This window comes from Botryllus schlosseri, chromosome 16 (genome assembly GCF_051294905.1).
Source record: "Botryllus schlosseri isolate E-star chromosome 16, Bs_hap1, whole genome shotgun sequence".
NCBI classification, from domain to species: Eukaryota; Metazoa; Chordata; class Ascidiacea; order Stolidobranchia; family Styelidae; genus Botryllus; species Botryllus schlosseri.
The window spans coordinates 18,982,103-18,992,792 of record NC_137251.1 but is presented as its reverse complement, the minus strand read 5'-3'; the positions used below and the strand labels follow the sequence as shown (position 1 = coordinate 18,992,792).

General features: G+C 42.0%; 1 protein-coding gene across 1 annotated transcript; it reads right to left on the bottom strand.

Moving 5' to 3' along the window:
* Positions 1-385: 385 nt before the first annotated feature.
* Positions 386-9,358, bottom strand: LOC145458678 (uncharacterized). Its single transcript, XM_080337126.1, has 8 exons — positions 8,716-9,358; positions 5,975-6,058; positions 2,283-2,354; positions 1,957-2,014; positions 1,783-1,894; positions 1,536-1,728; positions 1,302-1,480; positions 386-1,246 (listed from the first exon to the last, which is right to left on the bottom strand). Exons 1-8 carry the CDS (start codon positions 8,717-8,719, stop codon positions 917-919), a joined length of 1,032 nt encoding a protein of 343 aa, XP_080193252.1. The 5' UTR covers positions 8,720-9,358; the 3' UTR covers positions 386-916.
* Positions 9,359-10,690: the final 1,332 nt, after the last annotated feature.

Sequence of the window (10,690 nt, the reverse complement as noted above, 5' to 3'; positions counted from 1 at the left end):
AAGTCTTGATGAAGTCACCCTGAGATGTATAAGTTTTACTCTGGTATGTTCGTGAATCGTTTTCCTCACCTCGAAGATTGCAGCTTGGCATAGAATCCTTTTTAAATCTCTTTTTTCAAACTCATCTAACTCTATTTTACTGTTGTTATCTTCTACTCTTAAGTGATACCAGCGCACTTGAGAAGTAGGGCAGGTTGTCCAATTTTTTTTCCCTATTAATCCGCATCTTTTGAAGCTTTTTATCTTTTGGAAATTGGTGGAACCTGAAACGATCGACCAGGATTTCGTTTTTGCGTAGCTGCACCTAAAGTCCCAAATACAGCACAATGCACTATAGTGGCAACAGCATGCTGCAAAGCTCTCTGGAACAAATTAGACGCCAATATATAGGAATAAGAGATCGTTTCAAATTCATGAAAAATCGCAGAAATAGACATTAAACGTGATAAAGTAGTAGGCCTATATGCGGTATTTTTATAACAAAACTTGAGCAACAGACATTCCGTAATCCTAACAACTCGTAGTCTACTTGGTCATTTGAATAAAATAGCGGTAAGTTTTTCAATTTTCGTTTCGTGTAATAATTTTGGGTCGGTTTCTGCGGATGGTGCTCAAAAGGATGGAAAGCACTGGTGTAACTGGTTTTGATGTAACATCAATGCTTCTTACTGGCAGGAGTCCCCACGATGTGTTTTAACCCAGAAACGTCAGTCCGGCTATCCACCGACATAATTAATGCTCTTAGAAGTTGAAAACAAATAAATTTAAAATATTATAATTTCAATTCAGTTTTCACGCGCACTCTCTCACACACATGAAATGTACAGACACAGATCACGTTCGGACATGGCCGCGTTTCTTTTCTGCGCCGTCATCGTCGCTCGTTTTTTCGCGCGTTTCTGAGGAATTTTGTTGTTCAAAAGGTTTGCACTCTGTGGTTGATGCAGTCACAGACCACGATTCCACCGTCTGACAAAACGCAAACTCCTACAGGCATCTTCATCTGTCCCGGTTCAGAACCCTGGCTCCCAAAGCAAGTCACGAATTTTCCATCGCTCGTCAAGACCTGAACCCGGTCGTTGCCGCTGTCGCACACGATCATGTTGCCGTGATTGTCTGTGGCTACACCTTGCGGATACCGGAACTCAGACACGTTCGCTCCTTCCGAACCGACATGATGAAGATGGCGGCCGCTGTGCGGGTCGAAGACATGAAGCCTGTGATCGTGCCAGTCACTAACGACCACCTGCGAAAAGGGTAAAATGTCACGAGAGTTCGTAAGGAACTGACGACTCCCGTACTCTGCCGTTTGAAGTCACGGAAAGAAAAAACGGACATCCCAAACTTTCGGAACCGAACTTCCGAACGAACTTTCCCTCCTCCGTGAAGACTTGAACTTGGTGATTCAGATTGTCACAAACGTAAATCAAACCCTTGTCGTCCGTCGCTGCTCCAACAGGTTGGCCCATTTCTCCGTCTCCTGAACAAATCATGACGTCACGTCACACCGATCATTGGCACGTCACACACCTGACCTGTTCCTTCGACATTGAACTTCCGAACGAACTTTCCTTTTTCGTCGAATATTTGGATTCGGTTATTCCCCGTGTCCGAGGTGATAATCCGTCCACGTGACGTCATACACACGTCATGCAAATAACCGAACTGACCTTCCGCTGTTCCTGCGCACCCGATGACTCCCTTCACTTGTCCGTTGACGTCGAAGATCTTGAAGCACGAATGTTGCAGCCAAAGAAAAGTTGTCGGAACAAAACAACGAACCTGGATCCGGTGGTTCTCGCAATCTGCGACCGCGATGTCGTTAGAGTCCGTTGAGCAAATGCCACGTGGATATTCCATCTGTCCTACGTCATTGCCTTTCGTCCCGAAATATCTGAGAGCGGATTGCAACGACTCGATTTCAAGCTTTGTTATGACGAAACTAAAACCATTTACTTTTTCACTCGTCTTTTGATCCGACATTGCCAAGGAGCGTCCGTTCTGTCCGCTAGCGCTGTAAATTTGGGGGCAGGGGATGGAGAGGCTTATTTCTTCGTCAACAAGGACAATCAGGATGATTAACCTATGCAAAAATACTCAAAACAAAAACACAGAAACATTAATACTAACTAACTCTATAACGGTATAGGCGGTTGCCGGCGATGTGATACTGATTCATGTCATTCCATTTCAAGCATGTTTCAAGGTAAGAAAAGCGTTGTAGGAATTCGACATAAGCAGCCTATGAGAAAAGGGCTCTTAAAGATATATGGCGAGCAAACCTGATGCCCGCGGACCGCCATCGAGCTCCCTATTTTCCGTCAATTCCCCGGTCAATGAAATCACTTCCGTATCTGTAATGGTAACTAAGCTTGAACATAGCTTTCACTACAACATCCATTACAATAGAGCACTGCATTTCAACCTTATAACGTTTGTGCAAAACTCGTACACCCCCTGGCCACTGTTCAGCATTGTTGTTATATACGCCCCATTTCATATATTTCCATGTATATCATACGGCTGTATTCCAGTGGAGATTCGTCGTGGCCCAACTGGGCAATAAATAATAATCATGATGAAGTAGCTACCGGTAACATCTCACCTAGGAGAGACCTTGTGGGGGCTTTTTGCCATCGCAAAGATTCTACTTGTAGAAGCTGAATACCCTCACAAGCTTGCTCGAGTATTATTGTCAGGAAAACTGTCTGGGAACCGTTTTACAGTCGCGCCAAGCGCGAAAATATTTTCAACCTCATGAATGAATTTCGTCTATAATATGTTTCACATATTACTGTCAATTATTAATCCACTCTGTGCTTCAATTTGACACCACACCATTTTAGAGCGCAGTGCCCTTTGATTGTAGGGTTTTGTTTTATTGCTTTCTGTGAGTAGTAAATCAACTGAAATAGTGGTAGGGATCTTGGCTCACATTGAATTTAGTACTGCACCCAGTTATTACCTTTAAAATGAATGTATTCCAAACAAAGCAACCCATTTTATGTAACGTTAATGTGCGGTTGCGGGTCACAACACTAAACAGTGCCACCCCTGGCCCATACTATACCATGAACAATATTCTGAAGAATTAATTTTGTAGCTCTCAAATACAATTATATTTGGTTAATCGTTTTGAACAAAAAGCTTCAAAGCATCTTTAATATACAAAGGGCTCTCACTCTCAAAAGTGGTACAGTGTCTCTTTTTTCGATTTCGACACGCTGTTCGCTGCGCAATAAAGTACTTCGTTCAAAACATTTAGTGGAAAATAACCCGAACTATCGTGATGGCGACCCCTGAACGTTTCCACGCCCTTCAAAATCCAAACCGTCCCTTGGGGGGTGCTGGCGACCAGTTTATAAAACACTGCTTCATGGTGTTTGGCAAAAGTGGTCTAGTTGTACACACCAACATGCGCGTTAAAGTTGTAATAACAGCGATGAATTGCAAATTTGATGATCTTTTCAAAGCGATTAGACACGTTGCTGAACCAAGATAGGTACAGAAACATCGCACATGCAATCATCATTGAAACATGTTTGAGGTCCTAATTTGGTGGCTAGGGTTACCATATTTTTGTAGATAAAATTCCGGACATTCTTTAGCGCTCACTAGCGGATTTTGCAATAAGGTTTGAACACAGTCAGTCAATCTGACGTCACACTAGCAAGCTTCGCCTATCGTCTGTACACAGGAGTACACAGGAGTGGAGTGAAAGTGAAACATAGATTTTGAATTGAGCCGTCTCTAATGTGAGCTCTGGTATGATTGCTTGGGTCTGCAACAGATTTCGTCACGGGCCAGATGAAATCGTCTGGTGGACCCTACCCGGTCCGCCGGCTGTGTGTTTGACAGCCCGGCTATACTGCTAGATCCGTGCGGTTATCTGGTTGTGTATTGTAACCAGGTCCGAAACAACATTTTTTCAGCCCCCATCCACGCATAAAAGCACTAATCTTGGGCCCACCATAGGGTTTGTTTGTTTGTTTGTTTTATTGACACATCATTGGCGCTTATCGCTATTATAGTCATTTGCGCCCAGTACACGAATTTCATTAACGACAGGTGTCTTTTTAGCGTTTTTGCTCCTTCATCGTGATCTGTAGCTGCCGCCATCTTTCAAGAGTTCGGCTCTCTCTTCCACTGGGCTTTTGAAGGCGCTGTATTTACAGCGGGATCGGCGATGAGGAACCCAGATAAACCTCCGACACATAGAAACATGGTCGAGCCGAGCCGAGGGTAATCGATGCTACTTCTTGCGGGCTTACTATATGCATCTGCTTGTTAAAATTTGTGAATTAAATCTGTCAATAATATTGGTTCTTTCATATATTACTATAAAATACAACAGTAGTTTGCACATGCACATCCGTTGGTTTCCGACCATTTACGGCCGCAAGTTTATTTCCAATTTGAAAATGTTCCGCGGTCCAACTCAAAAAATGATAGGCTGATTAATAAAAAAGTCAGCTTGTCCAGAATTACTCGCGGCCTATTTTGGAAGCAGATGACGTCCAACATCTTCGCGATCCCCATAATAAAGGAAAACGAGCCTCAGGTTTAGAACAATTGTCTTTGACTAAACTAAAGCATCCAAACGGCCTTGAACTACTCTCGGAATCAGTGTCGTAGCAGCCACTTTGTGGTTGTGGATCTGCGCAAGGTGCGGCAGGCTGCAAGGGGGCGGCAAACGTGAGGTGATCAAATTATTTTATTAATAAACACTACAGAAGTACTGAAAAAGGTAATGCGTGAGTCGAGGTGAAGTGATGGTCTTTTTTTTAGTTAACTCAGCAGCATATGCTCGTACGTCACTGCTCGGAATATACCGTTATCTTATAATTGCGATTACAATTACACTTATTTCAGTAAATGATGGCTGTTTTCATTTATTTTTGATTGTATTTCCATTTTTGCTAGGGCTGTTCGTCGTCCCCATATAAATATCAACATACGGTAAGTATTAAATCGCGCCCAGCGCGAAGAAAAATTTCGAATACCATAAATCTGCTTAAAAATAATATTATTTATGTTGATTTACGAATAAATTTTTAGCCTACTTCAAGCCTTCAAAATCCCGGACATTAGGGCATATTTTAGGATTTCCTCCCGGACGCAGTTTTTTTGGAGAATTTCCGGACATGTCCGGGAAATTCCGGACGTATGGCGACCCTAAGCTGGATCCGATCGTTTTAACACCCTTGTGATGGAGTATTTCAAACACATCTTCGGGATAACCATTTTTTGATAAAATCAAGTGGATCTCATCTAATTCACGAGACAATTCATGCAATATCTATAGAACAGGACAGGTTCTGCGGCGTTTACAAACATTTTATTTTTATGGTATCCCACGACCGAGTCACGTCCAAGTCCGGGTCAAGTTGTTTATCACTTTTTTTCTCGAGTTCAAGTCATGTTTATCACTTTTTCTACACATCTGCTTGGGCGATACGAGTCCCTCGCACACATAGTATACCATTTGTCACTCTTAACAAGAGATTACCTGTAAACAACTTGTCGAAGTACGGTTTTGCTTACTTGCACTACTCCTTTGCACTAAGTGATTTCGGTTTTAGACTACTTCTACTTCCCAATTCTCAGTTTTTAGGCAATAGTAGGCCTAGAATACCAACCCCTTTACTTACGTGGAAATCGCTACTTGTACTTGACTGTGAATTAACGTCGTTATTTCCAATTCTACTTGAGAGCAAACTATGACTCCTTTTATCCACCTCCATTCTGAACAAAGTCATTCAAACAGTTAAAAGACTCTTTCTTGCCCAATTCGTCTCGATCACAAGTCGACTCAAATACACAAAGTGAATCAAGTTTCGTAATATGGAACATTACTCGAGCCATTATAACCCTGGATACAGTAGCGCATATAGTTTACCCATGTAATCGTTGTCTGAGCTCCAAGAATGAAGACCTAGGAAATAGTCAAATCAATAGCAGCAAATTCTCTCACCTTCGGTCACGCGCTGCCATTGCTCGAGCTTTGCCTCGCGGTCGAGCTCATCTTCGTTAATCTCAGATTCGGCCGCTTGTTCGTCTACAAATGATCAGAGGTGGTCAAAGTAGTCAAGAAAGCTACTCATGTAGAAGTAGAAGTAGCGACGACGACAAAATTTACTCAAGTACGAGTGGAAGTACTTCATTCATAACCCATCTAAAACTACTTGAAGAGGAAGTAGAATTGACTGACTTTAAATTTACTCTAGTAAGTAAGTAGTTCTTGAGATGATCGTAATTAGGTCGCATGGATTTTCAAAAGATGCAAATTGAGCTATGGCGAAGGTGCAGATCTTGATTCATATTGATGCATACCAGAAGGTATCGAATTTTTAACAACATAAGCAATCGTCCGCATCATGGGATGAAAATGATAGTATTGATATGGAAATGCGATACTATAGTCATCTGTTTACTCGAACAGCCCGATTTAGAAAATATCATGGTATGGCGCCCTCCCCCATATTATAAGGCCCGTCGTTTAGTCGAAGAGCAATATAGAGAAGTTGTATCGGATACGGTCTAAATACTTTGGCGATTAGAAAAAGTTAATAAAAATATGGTGGATCGTAAAATGCCATATTGTGTAGCTTTATTTTCGGAAATTAAAGGCATCACTTGCTTTTATACTTCAACTTGTATGTTCTCCAGACAAAAGAACTGAAACTAATCTGAACTTGAAGTATGGTAGTGGGAATTGAAAGAGAAATATAAATTTTACTCATGTCTTTACTCCAGTAATTTTCAAAGGTGGTATGCTTAAACAGGTCTCATGCTAAAAAAAAGTTAGGGTCCACTTTTCCAGATTAGGACACGCTATGGACTGCTAGATTACGATATGATAATTAAATGCTAGATTGCGAAACGTCAGTTTCAAACATTATGATTGGCCGGGCCATATATACTGATATATTTCATATCGGCGACAATTCGGTGTGAACGGAACCACGAAACCCGCTACTTAAATTATATTCACCAATACTTTCGTGTAATCATATTGGTCACTCCATATGGACTGTGCGCGAAGTGCGACGAAAATTCTGGGCTTTACTCAACTTTTATGAAAATAAAGTATTGATACACCGTCAAAACAGCCCCCAAATTCCTCAGGCTATCTTCCTCGGGTTACTATATTTTGAGATCCGAGATAGAGGAAACTTTATTACAAGAGCCAATAACAGACATTGCAACTGGAGATTTTTACGGGAAATCGTGATCGGTTGTGAGCTGACTAAAATTTCAAAAAGATCAATTTAGCTAGCCAGTTGCCTGAAAACCGGTTGCGGAGGAAAATTTGCGTTGGGTGGCCCTTTTTATTTTTAGTCAACCTTCACTAACGTTAGGTGTATTGAAGGGCAGTTTTCTCGTCTCAATCTTGCCGATATTACCATTTTAGCTGCCTAACACTCACAGAAATAAAAGAGGACGCTTTGGCAAATAAGAGGACAATTTCTCATAAAAGAGGACCATATGACTTTTGAATAGTATCCCCAATGACGTGTTCTGTTTTTTCATTTCGACTGATACTTCTAGAGTTTTGAAATTGAAATCGTAGGTACTTTGGATGTTCTGTCAGTCATAAAGATCTTTTCCGCAAATTGGCATCACATTTCGATGCGATCAATACGCAGCTAGACATGGGTGCCATTTGTTGCAGGCGAGATGACACCGCTTGCTGGCCAAAACCTTCGACATCGACATGTCCACTATCAAGACGCCGAAGTGACCAGCGCCAAATACTCAAGCGCCCACAGCTTGAGCTGCACGTATCTAATGAGACCCGCCTATAGGAAAATAATGAGCCCCGTGTCGAATTGCGAATTTTGAATCGTGTTTGTCTCTCGGAGGGAGATATTCTTTTAGTTTCGTCTGGTGTGCGAGCGATTCAAATAGGCTACATCTGGAGCAATGAAAATCTCTAACGCTTTGCCGCGACCTTTGTAGACAAATCTAGTGTCGGACCAACTTCAATGTGACACCGAACCGGCTCGAATGAATGGGTAGGTACATTTTTCATCATCATCAGAACATATCACCGTAACAACACTGATTGGCATGTCACTAATATGATATGGTACCAACATAGTGTCCTATATGGCTGTGAAACAAGCAAATCTCATGGCTCAGTGAAATTGGTCTACGTCATACTTTCCATTTGGTCAAAGGCAAATTCACGGTAATTTTTGACCGGCTTGTCGAGCATTAAATTCGATAAAACGGGTATTAATCGAAATCTGACGCTGTACTGATAACGGTAATTTTAAATTATATTCCGCTCATTGCCCTGGAACCCCTACAATCAGTCCCAAATGATTCATTGTTATGGAGATTGGCATGGTGACGCAACAATGCTGTCTGGGGAAACGAGAGAGTAGCTCAAGAGCAAAGGTGCGGCTGCGCGGCGAGAGTGATATGAGAGTGCTCAGCGGCTGGCGTCGCGGCAATGGGCGTTGGGCAATGAGCGTGTATTCCTAATTACAATGGGTCACACTCCCGCCTATCTTCGCTTTGATTCCCATTTCTTCCTCATATACCTCAATTCTATTAGCTCTTACACATGCTTTGATATCTTCATGGTAGCCATTAGCAACGTGTGTCGTGTGTTTGCTGTTGCCCTGCTCTGCGGTTAGCAAAATCGATTAAATGACAGGGCTATATAGACTATCCTCAATATCGAAATATAAAGTGTAGACTCACCCATGTTGATCGTCGCTGTTAAAATCTTATGTTTTCAAGTAATTCTGCGCAATTAACATAGTAACCTTATTCATAGGTCTACACGGAGAACTGAGGAGAAGATAAAAAAAACATATGTGTTTTGTGTACGTGGTGAGGGTTTCAATGACTATGCGCCGCACCCGTCTGTCAAGACGCTGCTGAAGTAAATACGAATATAGGCAATGATCAGTGCATTTTTGTTGAATTGCGCTTAGCGTTGTCCATAATATCAATGCTGACATTGCTGAGTTATCCAAAATAGAACTTAAACTTTAAACAGAAATACATAATTGGAAGACAATCCCTTCTGCGAATTTGATCCATGGGCAGCGCCCGTATCTTGAACACATACACTGAAACCCCAATAAAACGATTATATATTGAAGTCTGATGCGTCCTCTGACCACAGCGAAATACATGGAAAATTGTCACATACTATTTCATTCACCGATTGGGCCATCCTGGAATTTATACAGAGTTGTGGTGACCTTCACATAACATCTAGTCCTGCATATGTTAGGCTTACCATACGTCCTCTTTTAAGAGGATTTGTCCTCTTTTTTGACTTTTTTGAAGGTGTCCTCGGAGGACGCCCTTTTGTCCTCTTTTTTGAGATTTTGTCCTCTTTTTTTGAAATTTAGGTCAGATTTAGAGGAAATTGCGAGTGATATGCCGCAAATTAGTGCAGAAGTGAAGCTCCGGCGGGGATTTCAGAGGGAAAAGCGGTGATTTTAGTTCTTAGCGAAAAGAAGACCTTGGCAATGTGGAGTGAAAAACGTTATTTTGAGCTCTGAGCGGAAGGGAAGACCTTTTTTTTTTTTTTTTTTGGTCAAATGATCGCGAAGTGGGAAAAATTTGAAAAATTTACAGGTTTTTGAAAAAGAAGCCTAGACTATGTGGATAAGGATTCAATCGAGTTTTGACGCTGGGGATCGTTCAAAATTGCCAGAATACTCTTAACGACACATTACGAGTAGTTTCCTCTTATCTAATCGCCAATGGCATATCCAGGAAGACCCGATATGGCTCTAGAGCAGTGGTTCTCAGCCTTTTTTTAGACACGCCCCCCTTTTTGATAGTGACAAATTTCAAGCCCCTCCTTATCGTCATATCACAAAATCCAACCGGGATGCTAGCAACCCAAACAGATTGTTTGATGGCATGGAAGGTTATGAGTGTTGATGAGAGAATTAAAAATATGAAATTAGGCCTGTATATAGAGAAACACGCGTGAACTGGAGGCAAATCGCGCTCAATTTTTCCAGTTGACCGCTTCTTCGCGCCCCCCTTCAATGCTTTCACGCCCCCCCCCCCAAGGCCGATGTCATGAATTGAAATTTGAATCAAAATTTGGCCGCAAATCACGAGTCATTCTATAATTTTCATTGGTAAGTGACTCGCATCGATTCAAGTCATTCGGAAAACTTGAGTCGAGTTATCCCAACATTAATTTTCACGCCAAAACCGTATTCATTAATTTTCTATTTTGATCTTTTGCTAAGTGGGCTGACTCCGGCTGACACTCGTCCGGCGGTAATCGTCAGCAACTACTAGAGCAGTAGTCGGGAAGCTTTTTCTACCTAAGAGCCATATAGGCCCAATATTTTTAATTGCGACTCCCAAAGAGCCATACATACAAACCAACTGTTACGTCACAACTGAAAATCCGTGACGTATTGGTAGCACTAATATATGGGATTTGTAGTGTGTGCCATATTTTTTGCCCACATGCGTAGGTGGAGCCAAAAAGGGTCACTACAACAATGCATAGCCACCATGAGATACGTTAGTGACGTGGGGTTAGGGTGGCAAGTGAGGCAGTGCCACTGATGTCGTCAAGGGTAATGCGATAAAACACAATGCGATGTAATGCGCACGGAGGATGTCGAACGACACGCACGCAGTTGCGATCCCAGAGTGCCCGAAGTGTTGAAGCCGCCGCCCTAGTACTTTC

What these genes read in the sequence shown, in the direction of transcription:
- LOC145458678 (XM_080337126.1), bottom strand. An exon ending in ATGGCAGCGCGTGACCGAAG is followed by an intron (nt 2,355 to 5,974) that starts GTGAGAGAATTT and finishes TTACCATTACAG; the next exon opens with ATACGGAAGTGATTTCATTG. An exon ending in TGGCGGTCCGCGGGCATCAG is followed by an intron (nt 2,015 to 2,282) that starts GTTTGCTCGCCA and finishes CCAAATTTACAG; the next exon opens with CGCTAGCGGACAGAACGGAC.